This window comes from Argopecten irradians, chromosome 9 (assembly GCF_041381155.1).
Source record: "Argopecten irradians isolate NY chromosome 9, Ai_NY, whole genome shotgun sequence".
NCBI classification, from domain to species: Eukaryota; Metazoa; Mollusca; class Bivalvia; order Pectinida; family Pectinidae; genus Argopecten; species Argopecten irradians.
The window spans coordinates 24,960,377-24,988,219 of NC_091142.1; the positions used below are offsets into that span (position 1 = coordinate 24,960,377).

General features: G+C 33.5%; 2 protein-coding genes across 3 annotated transcripts; one reads left to right on the forward strand and one right to left on the reverse strand.

Moving 5' to 3' along the window:
* The first annotated feature begins 276 nt into the window (after nucleotides 1-276).
* LOC138331857 (retinol dehydrogenase 12-like) lies at nucleotides 277-5,797 on the forward strand. The gene is made up of 6 exons (XM_069279684.1): nucleotides 277-546; nucleotides 1,495-1,611; nucleotides 3,002-3,127; nucleotides 3,676-3,975; nucleotides 4,294-4,408; nucleotides 5,451-5,797. Exons 1-6 carry the CDS (start codon nucleotides 372-374, stop codon nucleotides 5,641-5,643), a joined length of 1,026 nt encoding a protein of 341 aa, XP_069135785.1. The 5' UTR covers nucleotides 277-371; the 3' UTR covers nucleotides 5,644-5,797.
* A 5,901-nt stretch (nucleotides 5,798-11,698) lies between these two features.
* LOC138331858 (protein unc-119 homolog B-like) lies at nucleotides 11,699-27,816 on the reverse strand. Of its 2 annotated transcripts, XR_011209734.1 has the most exons (6): nucleotides 27,472-27,816; nucleotides 20,598-20,711; nucleotides 19,484-19,589; nucleotides 18,502-18,674; nucleotides 11,935-18,027; nucleotides 11,699-11,878 (listed from the first exon to the last, which is right to left on the reverse strand). XR_011209734.1 is itself a non-coding variant. In XM_069279685.1 (5 exons), the coding sequence occupies exons 1-5, from the start codon at nucleotides 27,629-27,631 to the stop codon at nucleotides 17,915-17,917; spliced, it is 666 nt and encodes a 221-aa protein (XP_069135786.1). In that variant the 5' UTR covers nucleotides 27,632-27,816; the 3' UTR covers nucleotides 11,699-17,914. The 2 variants fall into 2 exon arrangements, 1 of the variants encoding a protein (XP_069135786.1); XM_069279685.1 differs by having other exon boundaries at nucleotides 11,699-18,027.
* Nucleotides 27,817-27,843: the final 27 nt, after the last annotated feature.

The window sequence follows — 27,843 nt, forward strand, 5'->3', positions numbered from 1 at the left end:
ATCAATACATACACTTTTTTCAAAATAAATCCTTGCTATACCATATGGTAAAATTGTGTCTCATCGGTGATAAAAAATATTGCAAATGAGACCTTTTTTCAATCATAGTATAGAACTGCAGATGAACAATGTTTATAATGGATCTGCATTTTTAGACTTCTCCTTAAGGAACTACAGTTACAGTACTATTTGAAAAATCAACTGGTACGGATTTAGGAAAGGTGTACAATTTACAAATGTATATACAGTACTTGTATGTTTTTATTCGAACGCGCCCTTTTCAACCATCTGTGTCACGAAGGCGTTTTATTTTGTAACTGGGCACGCAACCTTTAGACTTAAACAATACAAACGCCGATATCGGCTTCATTATGTGGTTCTTTGGTGATGAAGAAGTCAGTGATGGCATGTACTATGTTGGCTACCCTCTCATGTTTCTGGGAATGTACTTACTTGTAGTCATGGTCGTCATCAAATTGATATGGGGAACAACTCGTTACTGCAGGAGTCCAACACGTCTGTTTGGGAAAACTGCTATCGTCACAGGTAATGTAAAGTGCTAGTTACATGTATGTGTCCAATGTCTGGTAAGTGGTAAAGATTAATCATTTGAAAGGCACTCTACTGTCACAAGGTAGCCTGAAACCTGATTACAAGATAAAATTAAGTGACCATCGCTATCGTAAATATTGAAATAAAATCTGTTGAAATACATGTATATCACTTGTAACATACATGTAATTTGTATATTGTTAATTGTTATGATAACAGGCAAATTGTTGTTATAGCATGTACGTAAATTCAATGTCATTATCACAGGTACACCTACCTACAGTGTACAGTGTATATATCACAAGCATCCTTGATATTCTAGGAGTTACTATCACTGTTAACGTTGTTATATATATCCATCTGTGGAATACATGCATGTATGTATGTCATAGCAAAACTAAATAAGGCAACAGGAAAACAAGATGCATGTTATTTGGTCCTTTGATATAAAGAATTAAATAACTATTCACTTTGGTTGATTAGTACTATATGTACTGTGGCTTTGAAATCAGCTTCACTTTCTCTGTTATCTTAAAAGCTACTTCCTCTAAATCTGCAGGCCTATTATTGGTATTTTTTTTCTCTCCAGGACTGACTTTACTATACAATAGTCTAGATATACATTATGTACGACACTTACACTGTAATGTCATTCAGTGGTACTAACCCCTGGAATAATAAGGATGTATCATAGGTGAATTGCTGTTGTAATATGTACATTATGTGACATTATAAAAGAGTAACAGATGTCAGTTTGTTGTTGTTGTTGGTTTTTTTTGGTTTTTTTTGACAATTTTGTAGATATTGTTAATAATTTAGTCAAGTACTTTAATTACTAAATACATACAAAACAACACACTTGTCTGGTTAAATATTGTTTGTGGCAAATATCTGACTGTGGTAATTTGGAAAAATAAAACATATCATTCGTTGTAACAACAGGTGGTAATGCTGGAATTGGGAAAGAGACAGCATTGGAACTGGCTTTCAGGGGTGCCCGTGTGATTTTGGCATGTCGCAACCTTAACAAGGCTAAACAGGCTGCTCAAGAAATCAAAGGTATACATAGACTTACTGTTTATATATTATAAAGTTGACGAACTGGGTTAATTTGTTACAGTGTAACATGTGCTTCCCATATCCATAATATACCACACTTAATCATCTTGGCAATGGACATCAACTTTTCTGAACTGTAGTCCAGTATGAAGGCCAGGGAAGGACATCTCCAATAGACTAGTAGAAATGATAGAAAGTTAAATGATGAATACAACTACTGTTAGGTTTTAGACTATTACTTCTCTTACCCTGGGCAGGGATATCCACAGTTTTACCAGTGTGAGATTTTGCAAGGGTAAAGACAACTTTAGACAAGCTTCACGAAATCTTTGCACATGCTCAACAATTGTATGACCTCATAACAATAGTATCATGACATCACGGTGATAGTATTATAACGTCACAAAAACAATGAAATTACTTCACAAAGACAGCGAAGATGGCAATTCGTTTGCAAGTGACATGTTTAGTATAGACGCAAAGTGGTGCACAGGGTAAAAGTAAAAGAATCATTTACTCTCTTTGGGGTGAGACAAAGCCTTGTGTTTGACAACTTAAGAATCTTACCCCTCGTGTTGAGATTCTCCTGTCTCACCCCAAAGGAGGTGAAAGATTATAGTACTCTCATAACTATGGGTGTATACGATATTAGCTTTGGACACCATTTTGTCTAGAAATGTATCTGAAACACTAATAATACACAATCAGTTTCACTGAAACCAATTATATATATATTTAGTACAGGGTCTATTAATATAAGTATATCTCTCTTGTTAGAAGCTGGAACTCACTTGGTATCTTTGATCACATGAGGAAAGCGCTATGTCACATACATGTACACTGTACCATCACACTGTGACCTAGCTACATAACTTATCAAGGAATAACTTAGTATCTAGGCAACTGGTATTGATACCACATAGTTTGATGTATACATGGTATAATGTATATGGATCTATCTAGGTCTGGAAAATACAACCTGGCAAATACAGCAGAACTTTTCATTCAACAAATTGCCTGATCGATGATATACTTTATTCAATATCCAGTTAAAGCAAATGTCAAAGCATTATTCACAAATGAATGCACTATGCAAAGTGACAGATAATTAGCGTAATTGTTCTATTGTTTTGACTGGTTTAAAGTTCTATCGACATCCAAGGTCATTGAAGGACATGCCAGGTTTGAGATTTGAAGGAAAGCCCACAGTGTACCCATAGAAAAGAACACTGACCAGCTGGCCACACATGGTAATCAAACTCCCAAAAATTACCCAGAGGTGGAGGGCTTGAGGAAGTGATAATGTCAGGACATCTTATTCACTCAGCCACCGCAGTCCCCCTGATTTTGTGTCTTGTTATCATTAATTCCAATATTTTCTAATTTGCAGAAAAAACAGGAAACTACAATGTAGATTACCAGTATCTAGATCTGTCAGATCTGACATCTGTAAGGAAATTTGCAGAGCACATTAATGGATCAGAACCTCGACTAGATCTTCTCATCAATAATGCTGGTATGCTTAAAATGTTACATGTACAAAAGTCATCTACTTTTATGTATATGATCATCAAGCACTATTTTAATTGTCCAGGAAATTGAGTTATTCTTGCAGTGAATCAATTTCTCAATCAATCTGATAGGATTGGAAGTACTTAATTGGTATGTAATGGGTAAGAAAACCAATCCTAGATAGAAATGATTTATTACGTATCAAAAGGATTATTATAACAGTAACGTAAAAGACACCAAATTACTATGTCTTCCCGAAGTAACATGAATGTTTGGAAATTAGAGTGATATCATTGAGCTCCTGCTGGATAAAGATTAAAATCACAACAGCATTTGAAGCGCTCAATAACAATGAGCTTATAATTACTACAAAGTATCACATTCACGCCGGCCTCCATGTATAAAAAATAGCCGCCGCAATTGAAGTGGTCAGTATGTAGGATTGAATGTTGAAGTAAGCATGATGTAGATATTTTGAAGAAATATAACTGTAGAGAGCCTACAGCTTAGTATGACTAAAATCATGATGCATATGTACTTTTCTTTTCGCAGGTATCGCATATGAACCAGAAAATGGTTTAACTCTTACAAGTCAGAGATTCGAACTTGTTTTTGGAACAAATTACGTTGGACATTTTCTGCTCACTTATCTGCTAATGGATCTACTGAAGATATCTTCTCCATCGCGCATTATAAATGTCAGTTCCTTTATGCACAAATTGCACAGAAGTGCTCTCGACTTTGACCCGGGACCTAACAAGGAGGGGATGCGCTACCCGAACCTGGTCGCATACAGATGCAGTAAACTGGCTAATGTGATGCATGCCCGAGAACTGGCAAAACGACTGGCTGGTGAGCTTATAATACTGCCACGTTCATTTCAGAATGTAAAATATTAATATTATTAAAATTAACCAAACTGATATATAAGGCTTTGATCTAAATCAAATGATTGAAGTTAAGGTGAGAAACTTATGACCGGCATCTGACAACATGTAAACATAAAAAGAATTATTAAACATGCATCTGACTACCTGAAACTAATTAAGAGACTTTCATGTTGAGCTACTGTGTTACATTTGGTTGGTTAGCTGTCCTAAATGTAATCCGCTAAGACCAACCATAATCGCAGACCCATGTGACCTAGATTTTTTTTATGTATGTTTACAGGTACTGGTGTGACAGCCAACTCGCTACATCCAGGTGTAATTAACTCTGAAATCTGGGTTCCCTTTAAGTCAAGGTGGACTTGTCTGGTGTTTTTTGTTTGGAAATTTATATTACGGTAAGGCAAAAATTGTAAATGTATACAAAGTGTATTTCAAATATGAAAAATAAAATCTTTCTTTTTTCTAGAATTTTTGTTTTTATCAGTAGACATACATGTACTTTGTTTGTATGTTTGATTAATTAACGTCCTATTAACAGCTATGGTCATGTAAGGACGGCCTCCCATGTATGATGTGTGTTGCGTGTATGTTGTGCAAGGTGCCTGTTTTGGGAGACTGCGGTATATTCATGTTGTGTCTTCTTGTATAGTGGAACTGTTGCCCTTTTTATAGTGCTATATCACTGAAGCATACCGACGAAGACACCAAGAAACACACCCACCCGGTCACATTATACTGACAACGGGCGAACCATTCGTCCCGCTCCCTGTATGCTGAGCGCTAAGCAGGAGCAGAAACTACCACTTTTATAGACTTTGGTGTATCTCGGCCAGGGGAGAACACCCAGAGCCTTCCTCACAGGGGCGAACGCTCAACTCAAGGCCAAATGTGAGGCAGTGCCAAGGGAGGCATTAGGAAAGATAAAGTCAGTTAGGAAAAAGAGAAAAGATAAGATCCTAAATTTAGTCGCCTTTTACGATCATGCAATAGGGACAGCAGGTACAATTCTAACGCCCTACCTACAGGGCAGATAGTATGTAATATATTTGTATAAATAAGTCATGTATGTTATATTAATTATACTTTTAAAATTATTTTAGAAAGTTAAATAATTTTGCTACTTTGCATTCAGTCTATAAATTATTATTTTTTTTTTCAAATGATACAATATCTTTATATTATGATACAAGTGTAAATAAAAACTGTTAGAATTTATTTATTAGTTGATGTTACATAATTAATGTGTACATTGTTGCATCAATAGACACCTCTATATGAAACATGATTTCATTTGTCGATAAGTATCATGTCATTAAATCCTCTAGACATTTAATGAATTTGTACATAATGAAATTCTAACCTAAAAATTATCATAAAGTAATATGAAATATTAATTGTTGAGAAAAAAGTTATCAAACCTTTGTTTCTCTTTAACAGGCATCTATGTTTAGATAACAGAGGTGGTGCTCAGACAAGTATATTCCTGGCTGTAGACAAAGGAGTGATGTCAGTATCGGGGAAATACTTCTCGAGGAGTGTAGAGTCTAGTGAAAACAAAATGGCACGCGATGATGTGGCTTGTCAACGACTCTGGAACGCAAGTCTAGATATGTGTGGTCTATCTCAGTGAGGGATGGAACGCAAGTCTAGATATGTGTGGTCTATCTCAGTGAGGGATGGAACGCAAGTCTAGATATGTGTGGTCTATCTCAGTGAGGGATGGAACACAAGTCTAGATATGTGTGGTCTATCTCAATGAGGGATGGAACACAAGTCTAGATATGTGTGGTCTATCTCAATGAGGGATGGAACACAAGTCTAGATATGTGTGGTCTATCTCATGTGAGGGATGGAACGCAAGTCTAGATATGTGTGGTCTATCTCAGTGAGGGATGGAACGCAAGTCTAGATATGTGTGGTCTATCTCAGTGAGGGATGGAACGCAAGTCTAGATATGTGTGGTCTATCTCAGTGAGGGATGGAACGCAAGTCTAGATATGTGTGGTCTATCTCAGTGAGGGATGGAACGCAAGTCTAGATATGTGTGGTCTATCTCAATGAGGGATGGAACACAAGTCTAGATATGTGTGGTCTATCTCAATGAGGGATGGAACGCAAGTCTAGATATGTGTGGTCTATCTCAATGAGGGATGGAACGCAAGTCTAGATATGTGTGGTCTATCTCAATGAGGGATGGAACGCAAGTCTAGATATGTGTGGTCTATCTCAATGAGGGATGGAACGCAAGTCTAGAATGTGTGGTCTATCTCAGTGAGGGATGGAACGCAAGTCTAGATATGTGTGGTCTATCTCAGTGAGGGATGGAACGCAAGTCTAGATATGTGTGGTCTATCTCAGTGAGGGATGGAACGCAAGTCTAGATATGTGTGGTCTATCTCAGTGAGGGATGGAACGCAAGTCTAGATATGTGTGGTCTATCTCAGTGAGGGATGGAACGCAAGTCTAGATATGTGTGGTCTATCTCAGTGAGGGATGGAACGCAAGTCTAGATATGTGTGGTCTATCTCAGTGAGGGATAATCTTAGTTCTGTGGTTTACTCTAGATATGTGTGGTCTATCTCAGTGAGGGATGGAACGCAAGTCTAGATATGTGTGGTCTATCTCAATGAGGGATGGAACACAAGTCTAGATTTTTGTACTTTTTTCTGTAACCATGGAAACATTGCTGAAAATGGCAGATTTTTGTGTAAGAATCGTTTCCGGAGCACAACTCTGAAACCAGCAGAGATATTTCCATGAAACTTGAAAGACACATTTTATGTAGGACTTTTAATTTTGTATTATGCTTTACTTTTTATTTAATATGCGTGCAGTAAAACTCAGATATATCAAACTCAATTACTATGAACATTCACTTAATTCCTATGTAACTCGTCGCTGTTTAAAACAAATCAAAAATCGCACTGTTAGCTGCTGAACTTTGATCAATTCTGGTATTTTTCAAAACAGTAAATGTTTTCAAAGTTGGTTTCACTTTGTTAAAAAAAAACCATAAATATGTTTTGTATATATTCTTCAATTGCAGTTGGGTTTTAAAATACTTTTCCTATACTCTTACTAGCATATAAAATTAACGCATTAATTGATTTAGCTCTCCATTGGCGGGGGATCTGAATGACTATGTCCTTGTTGTTAATTATAAACGTGTGCAAGGATATGTAGCACCTGTGTTTGATCAATATACACTCTCATATAATTGGTGATTATATTTAATTCACTTCAAGCATACAATTTCTTCTCTCAGGTCAGTATATTGCATTGATTACAATCACAGACTTTAGTCTAATAAATGATAAATAATGGTGTTGTGATCCTTGCTTTTGTATGTGCACAGAGATATTTATTAACTGGAATACAATCAAGATATACAGATCATGATCAATCTTACATAATTATTATGTATGTTATGCTATGGCCATCTGTCCATCATCCGTCCATCCTTTGTCAACTTTCCTTTGAACAAGTTTTTTTTTCTCAATACCAGCGAGCCCAGAGGTCCTCGTACTTCAACTGAAACATATTATGATTAAGTTAAAATGATTTACTTTCATTTAATGTCACATAAGGTCAAATATGGTACAATCTTTTAGTTAGATGACTTCTTGTCAATAACTGTTAGGTTCTGAAACATGATATTTAGGCATGTATCATACTGAGGAAGAGGGCTGCTTATATAATTTATTCAAATGAATGACCTTGAACTACAGTCAATGTCACAGGAACCAAATATAATAAAATATGTGTAAATGGCTCCCTGTTAATACTCAAAGAAGTCCTGAGACCCGATATTGGGTCTGTAGAATTCCAAGGTGAAGGGTTTTCAAAATTTATTTTGCAAATGAATGAACTCGATCTCCATTCAAGATAGCATGAGTCAACCATATATTTAGTAACACTAGCACTGTACCATGGTATCGGGTAAATCAGTCAGTTCGTTTAGGGCTATGTGGGTCCAGTAGTCTTAAAAACAACTTCTGGCAAATACCTAAAGAGGCCCAAAGACATCATATTGGACCGCCTGCAACATACATTAATAAATGCCTTCTAATTGACATTCATTCAAGGCCACATAGAGCAAGTATTATTAATTTTGAATATGCAGTTTTACTAAAGCCTCAGAGATCTATATGCATGTAAATGTGTATTTGTATTTGGCTTGTAGCAAGCTTTATAAGTTTTAGGTCTCTGGCCCCCCAGGGGCAGACGGGTGGGGCCCAATAGGGGAAATAGAGTTAGTTTTGCGTTGGCCACGGCTTTATAAGATAGAAGGTAATATAACCCCTTTAGTCTAATTAAGGCCTTTTTGTGAGGTATTTTTATAATCGGTATATTGTGTCGTTTGTGCAATTTGGAAAAACTTTTTTTTTCATTCCTATCCTTAATGTTGATTATTATGCAAATTTGACTTTTGACACCTGTGTATTCATTTACATGTTCTTTCTTTTTACTGAAATGATTAAAATATGATAATTTTCAGCGGACTCGTAGTTCTTTTTAGATCATCTAACCAGAGGATCCAGGATGACCTACAAGTACATTAATTGTGTGTATAAGATGGCCGTGCATAAACTTCTCATTTAACGTCTCGTTAGCAAAACCAATGCCCTTGGTTCTGATGTTGGACATTTAGCATGCTTGGTAAAAGACTTCCAAGTTTGTTCAAAATCAAGAGATACTTTCATATCAAAAAAGTCTCTATCAGAAAAAAACATACTCTTTGTCTTACGATTTTTAGCCGAAGAAAAGGTGAGACTGTTTGGTGTTTGTATGTCTTCTAAATACTTTTTCTCGTTAATACATTAATCAGGTGGCCGTTGAGGCCCATGAGTCTCTTCTTAAATATGCTTGGATGATGTGTTTCAAGTTTGATTAACTGAAATGCATGTACTTTCTTTTCAGTCACTGAAGATCAAAGTGGAGGTACCGGTGGTTTGCACGTATGAAAACCAATAAGACTCTTTGAAATAAGGTCACACTAGTCCACTAAACCTGCCTATATTATTAGACTTTATTTTTATTTATTTTTTTGCCTAATACTTGATGGTGTGAAAAGGACAGAATATTCCAACATCTGATAGATGAGTTCAACAACGTACAATTCTCCGAAAAACATGATCAGCATCATAGAGCGACTGTGAGGGAACATCCAAGTCAAGAGACTAATTAATAATAAATAAAAAAATAAGAGGACTTTCCGATTTTAAATCAGAAGACTAGCTCCGGACAGGGTAACTACGCTACATCCAAAACGACATCCATTGGATATTAAGCAAGAAGACCTAGGAATCAGCGATAATCATACCCTTCTATCACCCTATACTTACAGAACATGCAAGAAAAGCTAGACGAGTCCTGCTAGAAGAAGTATAAGCTTCCAATATTTACATAACAGACCCATAATGTGTTAGCAAAAGCATTCCAGAAAAAAGATTACATCAATATCAAGCTCGTCTGAATAACTCTAGAATAACTCTAGAAGTTGAATGCAAGTAGGAAATTCTGATACTTTATCAATGAGTTTTCGTACATACTGAAACATACGTCAGCATCATCAGAAGAGTCTGTTAGAGATGCATCTGTTCAATCACTTGCGGCGAAGGACTGGTGTCAGAAAAGACTGCGAATGCCAGGTGACACTTATTTTCTGTTCCTCATGACACAAAGTGGTTGTGACATCCATTGGGGACTAAGCTATAGATGAAGGACCTGGAAGTCGGTATTCTATAACCCCACTTCAAGAACATGCAAGAAAAAGATTAGGTCTTCTAGAAAAAGCTCTGGCACGTACTCTGCAACTTCTGCCTGCAATAATATAACCGAGAATATTTCGCAAAACGGAACATGAAATCCAAGTATATATTTTCAACAAGGCCACCGAGCCTTATGAAAGGCCAAGGTTTTCTCCTACAAATTAAAATTCACAGTATTGTTTAGTTATATATAATTATACTTATATGATAACTCACCATCAGTATCGTTAGGATAAATATGGAACTTCAACAGCACATCTGTGTGACAGATTCTCCAAGTCCAGCAGTCCATATGCAGATATTAAAACGGAAGATTTCTAATTCACTGGAGAAAAAAGTGGTGCGAATTAAATTAATGTGAATCAAGGCCAAACATTCACAGCGAAGTAATCTATTGAATTAGCGAATAAGGTAGTGTACTTCATATGGGGGATAATGAAATCTTTCGTGATCCAGACTCCACCTAAATTCTTTTTTCTGAAACAAAAACAAAAGGCTGGTGGTCTTCTTGAATGTGACAGCTAATTAAGCTTGTTAATCCTCACGATTTGCCGACTGGAATGGTTTATGGAAATGGAATGGTATATCGAAGTATCCTCCATAAACTTGTATTTCTAAATTTTCATTAATTCATTTTTAAAAATCTCAAATAGAAAAAATAGAAAGCGTTTGAATATTCATGTGCAGGTTTTAATAGCAGATGAGATGCTGAGCATAAAATGGCCATCAAGATCTCCGAAGTCCAATTTGGTTAAAGAAATTTGTCCATATGATCAAGAAAATCTGTCATTTTTAACAGAAATGCAACGTAAATCATGTAAAGTTTTTGATTAGTCACCATATGACTAGATTATCAAAATGCCTCTCGTCCATAGGTAAGCAGTTTTCTTAGCGTTACTTTTGCACAAAGCCATTGGAAGAAAAAGTTCTTCCAATTGTCCTCTCTCCTGGTCTACAGTTTGGTTAATTCCATTTTGTACCAGGGAAAAAGACAAATCAATGAAAGGCGCTACGTAAGCTTAAGATTTTGATAATTCAAGTTTTAACCACAAAGTTTAATAGTCTTCCGTTGGTGTCTAGTTGTAAATATTTCATTTAGAAAATATTTTGAAGAAAAAAAATATAAAATAAAATTGAAACTGACTTCAATTGTGGATTATAGTTGATTTTAGATTTTCTTTTTAATTTCAAAAACTGAAGTGAGCTTTCTGAAATTCCATCGAAAGGTTTTTTGAGGTACTTTTTCATTGGATTTGAAAGCAAAACAAAACATTAAACGTTAGATGTATGTCGGTCTTTAACTCCAACAACTGGTTACTATTATGTGTAATTATTAAGTGGTGTTACGAAGGAAACCGCGTCAAACGGGTAGGAGAATATTTCTTGATGGGCGCCAAGATACCTCTAAAATTATCTTTTATATATGTATGTATGTAATGTGCATATATATAAAATATATTATTATAATTAAATATTCTTTCTTAAATATACAGAAAAAAAATCTAATAATAAAAGTTCTTTGGGGTACTCTCTTATTTCGATTTGAAAGCAAACCAAAATATAAATGTCTGTCTTAAACTTCAACAACTGGTTATTATTATGTGTAGTCTTTAACTCCCACAACTGGTTACTATTATGTGTAAGTTTAATCAAGTGGTGTTACGAAGGAAACGGGTAGGAGAAAATATTTCTTGATGGGCGCCAAGATACCTCTAAAATTATCTTTTATTAATGTATGTAATGTGCATATATATAAAATATATTATTATAATTAAATATTCTTTCTTAAATATACAGCCTTCAATAAACCATAACATGTTTTTAAATATGGCCAAAACAATGTGTATGCTATCTGTCAGAAAGTGACATAAGTTAGTCAATGTTAGATACGTTACGTCAATAAACACACAAAACTTGTCTTGACATGAACTACACTTTATTCGAATTCACATACAATGAATGCTATCATACAATCCATTTAGTTCAACATTGCACATAAAACTTAAATGTATCGATAGAGGAATGTAGCTGCAAGGCAAATAACGCCATACAGGTCCCTAAACACACAGCGACTTGTTAGAAACATCAAAAAGCCTTTTTTCAAAAAAGAAAAATAGAAAATGAAAACAAGATTGTAACAAAATATAAACACAGACCGAAACTAAAATTATTGGCTGGGATTTCGTATTTCATCATTTACTTCACTGTATAAGAACAAAAAGACAGAACAAAACACAATTGGAAATGTCGTCAATTTCAGCATAAGGTAGCGAGTTATTTAAGAAATCTTATGATCTATGGTTCATGGGAAGTTTCTCTCAAAGTAAATCTTTTCTCCACGTCACCAGAGTGATCATCATTGTTTTACTGATAAAATAATATAATTTTGACATCATACATTTCGCAACTTTGTTACTTTTTGTAACTTTTTTGATTTTATGTATAATAAAGCATAGCATTAAATAAATGTGAAAATATCTTATTCCTGTATTATCAATCACGTTATGTCCATTCCAAAACTATGTAAATATTGTAAGTAGAGATTGTCTGATGATTTTCTATACAAACGTGAAATATAGCACATGTGCTTTTACTTTCCTTCAAAATACTGTTTCTAAAAAACAAAGTCACAAATAATTACAGTGAACTAACAAAAGATACGGGTGAAATAATTAAGGACTGATGCAATGAGTTATGTAAAAGGGTCCCTATGCTATATTCTCCTTGCACTCACACAATGTACAATACTATATCTATATATACACAATGACGTACAAGTCGACGTGACAGCACTCTTTGTAGAACTAGCAGGACCTGTCTTATGACTACAAATCTCAATCAGCATCAACTTTCATCAGCTTTGTTTTCATTATTACAAAATAATTTCAATTGACTAAACTCCAATTCTTACATTAAGAACATGATATTGACACTGCATGAACCATTCACATACTTTTAAAGCAGAATTTATGTGAAGACCTTTCTACTCATTTCCCTGTTTCTTGGTGTTTTTTTTTAGTTCTGTAAAGTTGAAACTACAAGTTCGTTCACATTCAAACATTGTAATTGTTTTTTTCTCTCCATTTCAACTATCTATATATCAGGATGCTTTTAGAATGGATATTCTGTGCTGGTCGATAGGATTATTGATTCAGCATTATGATAGTTCTAGCCATTTTATTTCACATCTTCCTGACATTTTACAACAGCTTTATATTCTGAGCTTTAAAAGTATTTGCATATGACACAAATGTATATGCTTATATGCAATCGCCATGCAACATATAAAAATATTGACAGAGACGAAATATTCATATGGATATAAATCAACTCTGGAAGAACTTTTCTCTCTCAATCTTGGAATCCTTTCTCCTTCAGAATATAAACCATACATGTAAAGCAATAATAGCATATAAGCTTTTCAAAATGACTAAGGACAAGGGCAACATGGACGGAAACAGAATCAGAAAAAAGGTTGCATCGCATTAAAGCTTTGTAAAAATAATCACGTTTTATGTCGGTAAGCACGCAATACTTTCCATGTTCTGCTCACTACACAAGTCATTAAAATACATTCACCTCAAAAATAGCAATTATATTTCAAAGACAAGAAAAGGTAGCTTGATTGTACAAAGGGATTTGGTGTATATAATCATATTAAATATATAGTCATATATACATATTAGTACAAGTCACAATATAAGACTCCTGATGTTGATTAACTTTTATGATTAACTTATTAATATCTTATTGTGTTTTTTTTTCTCATAAAATTAATGAAAACTAATTACTTAACTGACAATAGCTTTTCTACTGACAAAAATGTATGTTTCCAAGCTGTACTAGCATTGCTCAAACTTTCCGTATTTTTTTTGCTGTCTGGCATGCTCAGATCAATTTCATAATGAAAAGAACGTCTCAAGATCAACATTCTCCATCAACAAACTCTAAGGACGCAAAAATATGTAGATATTTTGGAAATGGTAATTCCTTCAAACAGTACCAAAGTCTCTTTATATACCTCTGTCATTCATACATAGTGAGACATACTAACTTTCTATGAAGCTATGAATAAAGCAACTTTTAGACTACGTTAATTTACACGTTAGATGATATGTTTGTATCACAAACTATTACCAATACATTCAATGAAATCAACCGCTTGTTAGATTGAATGACAAAACACAATAATTTAACTGGAATGTTGAAATTAAATGTTTTTTTCAAGCACAGCTCTCACTAAATTTAGTGAATATGCGTATGCACCAGTGTGCAACAATTTGATTTGATTTTATACATCGTTAGACATCGTAAAGCAACACCTCCTTGACAACAATATTATATGATAACGAAAGAGGTAATCAAAATACCACTGAATAACCTAATGTTCTACTGGGATATCTCTACATCAAACCAATGAACACCCTTCTATCTAACACAACAAAATGAAAATTTCAAGTCAGTTCAAATTATTTTGTGATTATGGGACAAAGTAATCTATGACTGTTAAATGTCAGTATTTCCACTTCTTCTCAATCACCGAAAAATCTGAAAACAATGCTAAACATCGACAAACATGGAAACTCAAAAATCTGAAATTGGCATATTCATGCCAGAGATTCACATAGAAGCAGAACTCCGCATTCATCGCTGTTTGAAAACTATATTAGTATCGTCTGTATTTGTTAATTAACCATAAATACAATGTACATATGTACATAAAATAATGAAGAATTCATAAAACACAAAGTTCAGGATTACAAATTAGGGAAACATAATCATGTTATTATAATATTGTATAGTTGTAATCATAGTTAAATAAATAAGTTACAAACAAATAATACAAGTAGGAAACACAACACATACATATTATATAATACATAAAGTCATTAGAACGTATCATGAACTTTCCAAATCTATAGCACAGCAGGTATTCACAAAACAGTGACACCGTTTGATATGGTTTGAAAAATCTTGTAAATATGTTTTAAATGACAACATGTGAGCCATCATAACTGATCTCATCAAACAAATGTTATAATATTACATATGTATCCTCCAGTGATAAGGATGGTATTAAAGAAGTATGCTTATACCGTATTGATAATTGAAAATATCTTGTCTATAAACATCGTGTTTCCTATGCATCTGTTATTAGTATTTCTTTTTCTTTCATTTTCCTCACTTTTTTTCTCATTTATAATCCAAACACGATATATATCACATGAGCTTTTCTACAAAATACTAATGTGGCCTAAAACATAAATTATGAAGAATAAGAAAAGTCATATATCGATGTCCCCTCCGCTTTCGATTATTTCTCTTATTCAGAAAATTGATTCTAATCATTTACTTAAACAATTTGAAAATAAAACCTCCTTTTACTACTACCACTAAATTGTAAAAGAAAGCAATTAAATGTTGAATAAATCTGCTGACTAACATTATCACATAGAAGGAAGGTCTATACAGTTGTATACAAAATTATTATGTCATTATAAAGAGATATGTATCCAGTAAACCATTAATAATTACATACATCAGTAACATTTCACTTGATATATATTGTATATATATACATAAATAGAACAAAAACATAGTTACACAACATTTGATAGTTTGTAAATCAAATAATTGTCCATTATATCACAATCACTTAACGCCAGAATGTGTATGCTTGATGGAATGTCTGCTATCACAATCACAAGTTATTAATAACTCATTAAACTTTCCCTACCATCCTGAAAACACACTGCTCTTACTGTAAGACACAATCTTAACAATCCTGGCAAATAAAAAGTGATTTCCATTCTTCTAATGTTCTACAGAATGAAATATTTGTCTGTACATTCTTGCACGAATGTAGGTGTGTGTAAGGGTGAGTGTGTGGGTGGGAGTGTGTGGGTGTGTGGATGTGTGGGTGTGTGTATGTGTGTTTTTTGTGTGTGCTCGCGAGTGATATGTGATTGTGAATACATATATATGTGTACCTGTATATTGTTTTATGTGACTGTGTACATTGTGTTGTAATGTAATTATGCAAAAAGAAAAAAAAAAAAAAAATAAAAAAAAAAGAAAGTGTAAAAAAAAAAAAAAAAAAAAAAAAAGAATGTAAAAACCGTACAGATCTCAGTGCTTGACGTGTATTTTTTCATCGGGAAATTTTTTTTAAAACAAAGTATACTAATCTTGTAATACCTATACAAACACTGAAACAGAACAAACATGACTCTCGCAAGTACCTTGTACAGGTATCAATTTAATATAATTATAACATTTTTAATAATTAATTAAACCAGTATAAAGAATTTAAACTTAAATAGGACACGTTACAATGTAAAGGCATTGGATTTAGTAAAACCCATCAAAGTAAATAGAACAAAGAATTGAGCAATTTAAGCCACTGGTTAATGTAGTCTGCATGTTTAAAAAATGTTTATTATTGAAAAATGAATGTCAGAACATGTCCTTTTCAAAATGATCTAAATCTCCATGTCTTATCTATTATGTTACAATGCCAGAAATGTCTATTTATGTCACAATTTGGTAGGAACTACTTGGGGAAATGTACCTAATATACATGTAATTGTTTCATTCCTTTTTTGTTGAGGTTGATAATATGTTATTGCCACAAAATGTGAACCAAAAAAAAAGCAAAACATAGCCTAAATTTGTCATTCTAAAAATAAACTTTAAATTGATTAATAGCACCTCATTCCTTAAGATATTTTTGTAGAGTGATAATGACAATAACAAAACAGGTATTTTTAAAATATAGTTTTAAAATAAGTGTGCTAATTTTTAGTAATAACGAATAATTTTTAAAAACACACATTTCAGTTGTTGTCATTGGGAGCATGAAAACCTAGATTGTAATAGCTTGGAATGGAAATTATTTTCTTTCTTCGTATTTTTAATAAATGTATGTCTGCTTTTCATGCACATTGGGGTATTAGTAAAAACTATACAAGTCAGTTGTTTCACTCCATCACAAAGAAGATCAACATTATACACACTAAGCATAAAAAGTTTACATTCTACTTTCAGCAGCAATATGGGGGGAATCATCTAGTATCACTTCTTCAAGAAAAAACTTGGATACTTGGTCCTATTATTTTAAAGAAATATGAATAGATATGCAACATTTGTAATTTGTCAAAATGAAAAATGCTAAATGTTAACCTCTTTAACAGTGTACATATATTCTTCATTATAAAAAATCTTCATATTACACACAAAACGACTAAAAAAGTATGTTTTACCCAATATTGAAATCCAAAGTGCCTTGTATTTAGCGGAGTGCTGAACTAACCAAGATGATATGATATTTGAGGTATATATGAGGTATACAGTCTCAAATCCTTATCGATCAGTAACTTTATCATGGTGGCAACACCAGTTTATCGACATAAAATACTTTATACATACCAGTACCTCAAGTTTTTAATAGCAAATGAAAATGCCTCGGTAAAATAAAAATAATAAAAAAAGTAGGTTTAAAACAAGAAAAACAATTTTAGACCCTGGACTCCATTTCTGGAAACAGATGCCAACCCGTTACTAGGCTACTATATGGGATACTAATTTAAACTGAACCTAAACAGATATGTGACTCTATCTAAAATGAAACTTGATAGCCAAGCATATTTGCTAAAATAAACTGTACACACTTTCATTTTTTTTTGTAAATAAAATGTATCCCTTACTGATGTGTATTCTACTGATAATGATTATTTTTTTTAACAAAAATACATCCTCTTCCTTCTGTTCTAGGGTTTGGTTTTAATTCTTCAATATGTTCAGACTCACCAAACGTTTCCTAAGTCAACAATTCACAGAAAAAGAGAGTGTATTTGAGTGTTTTGTTATTTCGAGGGAATCTTTTTTGGGATTGAATTATAACCTTCACAAATAACAAATAATGTTGAATCCTTTATCCAGTGATAAAATGAGGTCTGTTTATATTCTGGTTGTTTTCTGTCCATACCAACAACCATCTTATATCGGTGGCTCTCTCCTGTACACACAATCTGCGTAACAATATTTACATGGCGGGCATATGTCTGTGTTTGCACATTGTATACAGCCCCAATAATAATGTCCAGGCCTGCTGGTCACGTAAAGGCAGTGTTACGTTCCACCATTGTATGCGTAGTCTGCTTTATTGTGCATTATCAGTTTATCATCCACAAAGTAGAAACTGTCTGATCTGGTGTCAAACGGGTGATCAATCATTTCTTCGACTGTAAAACGAAAATTTGGAATTTTGTATATCTTTCAATAGACAATGTCATGGAAACAAATTTTTTGAAAATCCATATCAAAACAATTTACTTAAGATAGATTTGTTTCTATCATACGAGACTGGCCTTATTTACAGTACTTTATATTCTTAATTTTACAAAACAGAATCTACAAAAATATATTTGAAAACTTATATTGATTTTGTAATAAACATCTATATTGCAACAGCTGAAATTCTGTTTTAAATTCTAAAACAAATCTCATATTTACAAATAACATAACTAAATAGTTAGGTTTAATTTACTTTCTACCTACAGTTACTCAAATCTACCTATAGTTACTCAAATAATTTGTCATAAGTGGAGAATATCCATTGTCTTTCAATTTGATGGTCTCATGGTATCTATTTATCCCAATAATTCATCTTGTGAAATTCATTTTAAATTTATAGATTTTGCTATCTGTAGACTTACTTTCATCTGGAGAAAGGTAAGGAAATTCATATATATGTTCCACTGTATTTCTGCTTTGAGGGATGCAGAAGCCAAACTCAAAGTCAAAGCTTTTCAGCATTCTTTCCTTGAAGTAATGTCTCTCAATCATACGGAACTTGTTTACAGGTTTATCTCCAACCACAAACTCTACACTGAAAAGCAAAGTAAATACAACATAAAGAATCTAAAATGAATTCTGATGAAAGTAACTGTAACTATTTGTACCATACTGGACCCAATAAGATCCCCTCTCCATTTTGTAGGCTCCAATTTCACTTACAATGAATTAGACTGAAAATTTGAAAACTGTGCTGGTTTTCTTAGTGATTTCTTTTGTACATTGATTAATGGCTTACTTTGTAGAATAATTTTATGAACTAGTACTTGGATTCTATTAAGCGCCCTTTTATTTGCTTCAATTTTTAAAGTGTCTGGAGTGCTATTGGATCGAATACAGTACATACCGTATTTTTGTGTGCATAGTGCACACTTTTTTTCATAAATTATCAAGTGAAAAGTTGGGCTGTGCACTATACGCATGTACAAGGCATGGCCAGGTCCTGGGTCATGATCAATTATGTACTGTATTATTTAAATATTTATTATTAATTTACCTAATTATTATAAATCTTTTCAAATAAGAATGGCTAAGCTGGAGGTGGTTCAGTCATCACCTTCTTCATACATGTACAAATATTATGTAACATACCATAACTAAATTTACCCATAATTTTCATTAGTGATATACCAAGCTAATAAAATCTGTTGCAAGGAAAACGTTTTGATTTCTTGCTTGAGAGTATACTGGCCATTGCATATAAATAAGGAGTTGGCCAAACACTAAAAGTGCATATAGCTCATTCAAATAAAATACTAAATTAAACTCATAAAATAAAATTCTCACAATTTATTTATCAATGCATGTAACATGTTATCAATGGTAGATGTCATGAATACATACGTGGCACCAACGGTTTTCAATTTGAGGAACTGCGGTGTAAATTGGTATCGTACAAATCTTCCTGCATTAGGGTCAATTTCTTCTGGATCCATGTCGTCGTCATCATCTGATACAAAAATGAATTTCAAGTAATTATAAAATCGTAAACTGATCATTTTCATTTAAAAATGCTCCACCGCCGACAGAGCATAAATAACATTCATCATTTGAACAATAATTGGTGTTTTATCGTGTCTATTTAAGCTTAATTATTACAAAAAATAATATAAAATAATTTATTTCGCCTTTGATGCATGCGCAATCAGTACTTCATTCCATATAGGATATAGTGCCAAGGTATTTTTTAGGGATTCGGGATGCAATTAATTATTTTTCATATTTTTAACTTTAAGTAAAATAAAACAAATGATCTAAAACAAATGATCAAATATAGGCTTATCTAATCATTTTATTTATTTATAGCCCTTTTTAGTCTATTTACCTATTCCATCGATATCTCTAAGCAAAATATAATAACAACTTTTTCATTTTTCACCATTCTTCTTACTGCCTAAAACCATGATGCAAAAGAGGCAAAGAAAATTCAACTCATCCAATTATTCTTACTGATACTGGAGTTTCATTATCTTTCAGGAGAGGCTGTACAATTGCAATTCATGGAGTATTTTTCTATATCATCTGTATATATGCTATCTAATGTAATTAAGCCCAAATCAGGCGGTACCACCGGTTCAACCGGCAAAAAGTACCGCGTACCGCCTGATATTGAAACCCCTGCTGATATTTTATTTCAACTAATTGTAATAACCAATCTTTAGTAAATTATACAACAGACAGAACATTGTATGTTGTGGCCCATTCAAAATATCATTATCAACTCATTTTAAAAAAAAAATTACCCCCTGAAACTTCATAATGGACTTGCAATTTGTCAAGGCTTTGATTTAGAAGAGTCTAAATGTGTCGGTAGGGATGAATGAGTTAACATCCTAACTGCCTTTAGTTACTATCTTTAACTCATTCATCCCTGAAATTTCATAATGGACTGGTCTAGCCTTTGATTTAGAAGTCTAAATTTATCTTCAAGGGTGAATACAGAAATCCATTTACAAACCTGTTGGGGGAGGTTTTGCCACTTCAAACAACACAGCTCCAGACTCCATGTCTCTTAGTTTAAAACGTGTGAAGTCAATACCATAAATATTAGCATCTGGTGTACACAGATACTCTGTAATAAAAACAAATCAAAAGTTTAACTGAATTATATATCATTTAACATACAATGAAAGTAAAATTCCTTCAAGATGATAACATTAAAATCTATGTTATCATGAATTTGTTTTAGACTTGATCGTTACAAATATATTTTACTGTGAAGTTTATGGAAATAGTTCCACATGCTGGTCCTGAATGTATCCAATCATGGAAATCAGCTGTCTATATCTTATTTCATAATTTAAAGGTGCTATATTTAAATCTTTTTTTTTTTTTTTGCAAATTGAAGACAATTATTCTTCACGCAAAGTGGATTTTACTGTTTATAGCTGCAACGTTTAGCAATATTGAATTATTATAACCCATTAATTGGTCACAGATTGATTACTATGTCTAATCCTCTGAAGAGAAAAAATTTACTTGTATGGAACCATTGTCGCACTACATGTTATAATGTACTGTTTGGGACCTGGCATTTTTTAGTGTATAATACAATTGAAACAAATATGTTATGACAGAACACCTCAATTATATAACGGTTAAAAAAGTATTATTAGTGACCTTAAAACTACCTTTTAATATTTCATATCAATTCTCAATTTGACCTTATATCTTAATTCTGTTGATGCACTATTTTTAATCCAGTTAAAGGGTTTGTGACACAAAAACCTTTTAATAAATTTTCTGATAGTTTGACCCCATCAATGTTGGCTGACAGCCTGACACACGTTTCACAGCACTCCGCAAAGCTGTTTATCTACTTTAAGGGCAGTAAGGGTAAATTGCTGCGGCTGAGAAAACTTTAATGAGCTAGCCGGTCACGTGGTACCAACGCGTCATCCGTTTCACCATGCTCTACTGTCTGCTGTAGATACTCTATATTTATAGAGAAAAACTACAGAGTCTTCTAGTATTTTTTTTAAAATATCTGCAGTGTAAAACAATGACAGTGGTATACCTGCTTTTGATTTTGTTCTTGACATTATCCAATACCAGTTTGAACCTTTGATGAACACTGATAATTCTCTTTCTACGGAGAACGGGGTAACATCCCCAGATGTTTCAGATGCTGATCAAGAAAACCAAGAAGGTAATTAAGAGGATTGGTTGACAAATTAAACACAGCATGGTTTGTAATACACCTACCGGTATTATAATTTTAATTTATTGGCATTTATGATTAAATATAGATGTGGATGCCTTCATGGATAGCAGTGACTTACCACTTATATCATTACTACACTAATTTTACATACCTACATATTACAAATATACATATATCTCAATAAAATCTCTTTTTTTCATAAACATCAATGATAAAAATGTATTACTATGTCAATAAACAATTTAAGAATTCAATAAATGAGGATTATATTCTTAACAACAGAGGAATGTATAATAATAAAATTGCTAATTACATGGTTCAATTACCAAAATTCAATTTTTCCATGTTATGTGGTGGATACATACTTAGTTATATTTTTTATATTTTTTATTTTCAACAGGTGTTCATGTGGTTTCTGTGATCCAATGGTTACGGAACCGGAATCTACGGTCTGCTGTCGTGAGATAAATGATATCAATTCTATAGTTTTCAATCAAAAACATCTCTGTAAATTGTTTATATTCTTATTAATTTTACCTATTGATATATTTATTATTAACGAAATGTTACTTTTGTTGCAATATTTATATACATTACATCAATCCTCTTCTCGATATAATGTATTTATCTGACTATACAGCCAGATACTATTACTGATATTATGCAATTATTTATTTAATAATGAGTACTGTAGCATTCGTATGAGTAATTAAGTAGCTGGCAATGGTGATGATGAATTGTCCTTAAGTTGTTACCAGCAAACACACATTTGAAACAAGCACATTCCATGTATAATGTTTACTAACAAACAGGGCTGACTAATTATAATATAAATGTACAATAAATACCATTATCAGGTCATAGATGATAGGTCACCTTTTTCAAACATGAATTAAATTGACCCTGAAGTAATTTAATGCCTCCACAGTTATCTTATCTTATCCCCATTTACACAAATGATGATTTTCTGTCAGCTCAAACTTGACACTTATGTAGTGCAACCATATATTTTGAATACTCTTCTTCTTTGGAAAGCGAAAGAACTTTTTTATAAAACTTATTTTATTTTAACTTATTTTGTTTCTGCGATTGTTATAGCAGCCATAAGCAGCACATTGCACCACACTAAATTTGACAGCTTATAATTATTTCATGTGAAACAATGAATAAGATAACTGTAAGTTTAGGTGTTTAGCTCTATTGGTGTCTGTCTCATCAGCAGCGGTGAGCCAGTCGGTGAACCAGTGACGTGTGCTGGCTGACAGCCTCGTTATCGCAATAAATTTTTGCATATCGGTCAGCTGCCCAGATGGCCCTATGTATAGCCTGGTATCTCAGTGTGTGTACATGTATTTGCCATCCCCATGGAGGGGGCATATTTCGGTGAACTTAAAGGGGGCCCAATCTGTAGACATTAACTTATCACTTTTTTTGTCACAAACCCTTTAATATTTGCAGAATCCCTACCTTGATCTTTACTGTAAATTCTGAACAATGAAAGAATGAATCTACCAAATATAAAAGTGCTCGCACGTTTTTGTAGTTTGATTTTTCGGTAAAAAAACCCCATTTCCAATAATGTGACACGTGACAGGCTTCTCAGAAGCATTCACACACAACAACCTGTCATTTAGGGATGGGTATCGCGAACAATTTTGTATCACGATACATCATAAGTGTATTATGATATATATCATGATATTTTGGTATTATTTTTGTACAATAAGAATTGCATGGTTTTTTTTCTGTCAATCACCTTAAAAAGAGTATAAATAGGGCTGTAACGATTCATCTATACATCAATATAATCGACCTGAAATTTTGCGATACGATCGCAAAGTCAGTTAGACTGTATCGCGATATGTTTAGCAATAGTAGTGTGCGCCCTATAATTGATGAATTACCTCCCCTTACAACCAAAAATGGCGGCCCAGCTAAGAGATTTACAGCCAAAAGAGGACACAGAAACAACCATCTTTCTTTGACGCCCCAGCGTCTTTCAAAAGTCAAGTATGGAAATATTTCTGATTCACAAAGGCCCAGAAATGTGGTGTTTATAAAATATATATGTAAACAGACAATGACCTATTGTGGTAATATCATAAACATGCATGACAACTCATTTACGCCGGCACCATGAAATACACGGGGCAGATGTTTTGATTAAGATTGTTCAAATTGTTAGGCCTAAATTAAAATATTGTTTGTTTGCCCTCCTATGACCGACCCATGAAAATCGGCCCGACTCAAATTTTTTTGAAATTTTTTTTTATTGTCGTGTACTTTCCAGTGCTTCGTGAAAACCTTTGGTGAATCGCGGTATAAATTTTTGTTTCGCCTGTTTTTAAAATATTCAAATTCAAATTTACGTACATTTGTCTCAGCCAAATGAGCAAACGATCGTGATTTAACTTCAACGTGCCGACATGCACTGATGCAGTTGTTTGTAACATCGTACACACATGTGTAGGAAAATGGCGCCGGGTTGAAGCCATACTTTCACATTTTCACACCGGGTGTTTGGGAATTTGATCGGTATTGCTATTGATACGACGATAGTTTGATAATATTTCAGATATTTATCCAAGTATTAACTGCATTAAAACATCGTAGCAAGTATTTTTGTTTCCAGAGTAAAATACGAAACTTTGCGGCTAATCATATTATACTGACTGCGTAAACAAAACATGGCGGCCGAAAAGTAAAGCATGGTTACTCCAACTGATCGTGAACTACAGGTACGTTACGTTCACAAACAAACATATTTGAAACTGTAAATGCCTTAAGTAGATGTTTTAGGTAATGATTGTATTGAGTTAGAATCCACGACTGCAGAAACGATCTGCATCAATGACGAATATCTTTGCCGATTCATGTAAAAAATGACAAGCCGTACGAACACTAAAACGTGTTGACCATGCCGATATGAAATGTTCATTGAAAAATATATCGGCGTATTTTGTTGAAAATAACCTCCAAGTAAATATGAGCACTATCCACAATTCGTAGTTATTGATAATTAAATTAAATCACCCGTGAATTAACTTGAATTAAATGACAAAAATAACAAGCACACAAACAGTTATTTACTACGTGATTTTTCTATGCCGATAAATTTTTCTATGCCGATAAAACAAACAAAAAGAATTTCCGATACAAAGTCATTTTGGTGATATTTTTAATTACTCCATTGGCTCAAATCCATCATCCAGTAAACTGAAAAATAGGTGGGGGTCTTATTTGCAGACATCCCCCCTAAATCTGAAAATGTGTCAAAATAGGTGGGGGGTCTTATTTGCGGTCAAATACGGTAAAAGTTGAATCATTCCATGGATCTTCAAACGTTTTGGTAGTCGGATGTAACATGGTCGAATGTCAGAATATTGGGGTCAAGGGTCAAAGATAGAAGTCCACCGTCGGACGTATGGATTTTTTTTTTTTTTTGAAATTCAGTTGATGTACGATGGTCCAGAAAATATTTAAAGACTCTTTCCCGAGGGTATAGACGTTCAATGCTAACCCTGCCCAGACAAAACGCCCATGTTTGATTATTTTTCTTATACGTCTTGTACTTGTATTGACACATCATGTGTAGTGTGAGTCACAGCTGTTTATGACGTCATAACAATTGCATGTGATTTGATTGTTCTACACGCGGACAATGGACATTTTCAATTGTTGTGACATCCAGTGATAAATCTATGTTTTGACAATGATGGGACAATTTGTGGTAATTGAGTCAAAACTATATAAGTTTGAGTTTTGCAAAATAAAATAAAATAATTTTCCTACCTACCGACCCATTCTGAAAATTCCAGGTCGGAAAAGGGCAAACCAACATTATTTTAAGTCTGGCCTAAGAAATTTGACTGACCTTACGATATTTCAATACAATGTTAAACTTGTCAGTAATATTAAAATATAAAAAAAACCACTTGCTTGAATATTTTTTACAGGGTTATCATCCGTGCCTGTGAAGGCCGCCATTTTGAAACGTTACTAAGCACAAGATCGATCGTAATCTAAATGTATGTATAATGGCATTCCAAAAATCCATCTTAACCTATACATTTGTTGTTAAAACATATGATTCATTTTTAATCTTTATACAAATGGTAATTTAAAAAATATTTCCTGTCAAAAACGAACATTTCACGGAAATACACGGAAAAATCCCCGAATGATTCCGAGTGAACCTATACGACTAAATCGTACTGCGATACATATCGTTTTCAAACTTAACCTGGATATATCGGTATAAGGATATTAGGGCTGAAACGATTAGTAATTTTTGTATTCGATTATTCGGTCACATGTAATCGATTACTAATCGATTAATCGTTTGAATTGAAGGCAACTATATTTTTTCACCTACTGACTACTGAAAACGTCCGCCATGTTTTGTTATCAACTAATAATAACACCTACCGTATAATATGACAGAGGACATGCCTTACATAATATAAGCTTACCAACAAATAAGAATAGATTTATTGACAAAACAAACGTATTTTATCCCAAATAAGCTCTGAATTCCGTTCCTATATCGTCTTCCGTAACATCGTTTAAATCAAGTCTGCTAACCCGCTGTTTTGACGTGACCTTCACACGTACGACTAATCAACCAAATTTGGATCGCCACGAAGCGACATGACCAAATTTTCGTCAATGAACTTTTTTATTTCCGTGATCAAAAAAATAAAATAAATCAACAACTCTTATATTCAATTAGAATATGAACAAAAACAATCTTTTTTATATGATAAACACATGCAATAGTAAAATTTAAATGTTCAAGATTACTGCTCCTTCCGCTCCCGAGCGTCCCGGCGGCGATTAGGCCTCCGTGACGTAACAACATGGAGTCGATCGCTAGTGAAAATTGGCGAACAGCGTGTTGCAAGCTTTCTCATGACATCCACTTTCATTGATTAATGACTTTAACTTCCACAGAGACGTAATTTAACAAGTATTTCTCACATCATATATGCTTTGTTGAGTTCAAAACATGTACATAAAGAGATGAAACTCCAGTCGGAATGACTTACTCAGAAATCCATGATCTGTCAACGTGTTTAACTTAGTCAGCTTACAATGCACTGGCTATGCATGTTACGATTAACGATTAATAAAATCTTTAATCGATTATCAGCAATTAGCTTCATTAATCTAATCGCCTCCGATTATTCGACTAATCGTTTCAGCCCTATAAGGATAATACTGTGCACCTCTACTGTCATTATTGCTAGAATGACAGACCAGAAAATTTGGGGTCGAGTTTGATTTCGGCTGGCTGTATATATCTTTACTATACTCTCACTCTGTAAGATTTTAAATTAAATTTAATTAAAAACTGTTATGTGGTATTTCATCCCACTCATTTGTAAAAACTAAGATCTACACATTGTAAAATTGCAAATGTTAATCATATTTAAATGTCAAGCATTTCTTCATTGGTCCATATAATTTCATAAATTTTAAATGAATGGTCCAAAGGAAATATAAACCGATGGTGGTTTATACTGTGTACTTGTCAAACGCAAAAAAAAACAACAACTTCCGGATTTCTGCCACATATTTTGACGTTTTATTTAGAACCAGTTCCACCTGACTGATTGTGTATTTCTTTTTTTAAAAGCTGCATGATAGGATAATTTCTAAAACTTACTTTCTGATATTTTCTGTAAACGTAAAACTTCATCGGGTGTAATATCTTTCTTCTTTAGTAATTCGTCTTCAGTGATGGGTTCCAGCGTCGCTTTATCTTTGGCTTTTGCTGCCCTGGACAAAAACCCTCCTCCCTTCTTCTTACCTGTAGCCTGACTCATTCTTAAAACAATTAAATACACTTAATCAAAAAGTCAGTTATTGTCAACGAAAAACGTTGACCTCCTTGATGGTCACAAATAAACAAAGGCTTTGTTCTGAGAACAGGTAAACTATGTCTGAACAATGACAGGCGTCGTTGTCTTCCGAGCTTGAGAAGATGGCGGCGGTGGCAACGGGAATCCTGGGAAGCACTTGTTATTTCCGGTATAAA

Bases quoted from the DNA above. Each gene is read 5' to 3' on its own strand.
- LOC138331858 (XM_069279685.1), bottom strand. From the start codon at position 27,631: ATGAGTCAGGCTACAGGTAAGAAGAAGGGAGGAGGGTTTTTGTCCAGG. The intron at 20,712-27,471 runs GTAAGTTTTAGA...TTTTTATTACAG, and splicing joins TTTACAGAAAATATCAGAAA to AGTATCTGTGTACACCAGAT. The intron at 18,028-18,501 runs GTAAGTCTACAG...TTCGTTTTACAG, and splicing joins TTACCTTTCTCCAGATGAAA to TCGAAGAAATGATTGATCAC.
- LOC138331857 (XM_069279684.1), top strand. From the start codon at position 372: ATGTGGTTCTTTGGTGATGAAGAAGTCAGTGATGGCATGTACTATGTT. The intron at 3,976-4,293 runs GTGAGCTTATAA...GTATGTTTACAG, and splicing joins ACTGGCAAAACGACTGGCTG to GTACTGGTGTGACAGCCAAC. The intron at 4,409-5,450 runs GTAAGGCAAAAA...TCTCTTTAACAG, and splicing joins GTTTGGAAATTTATATTACG to GCATCTATGTTTAGATAACA.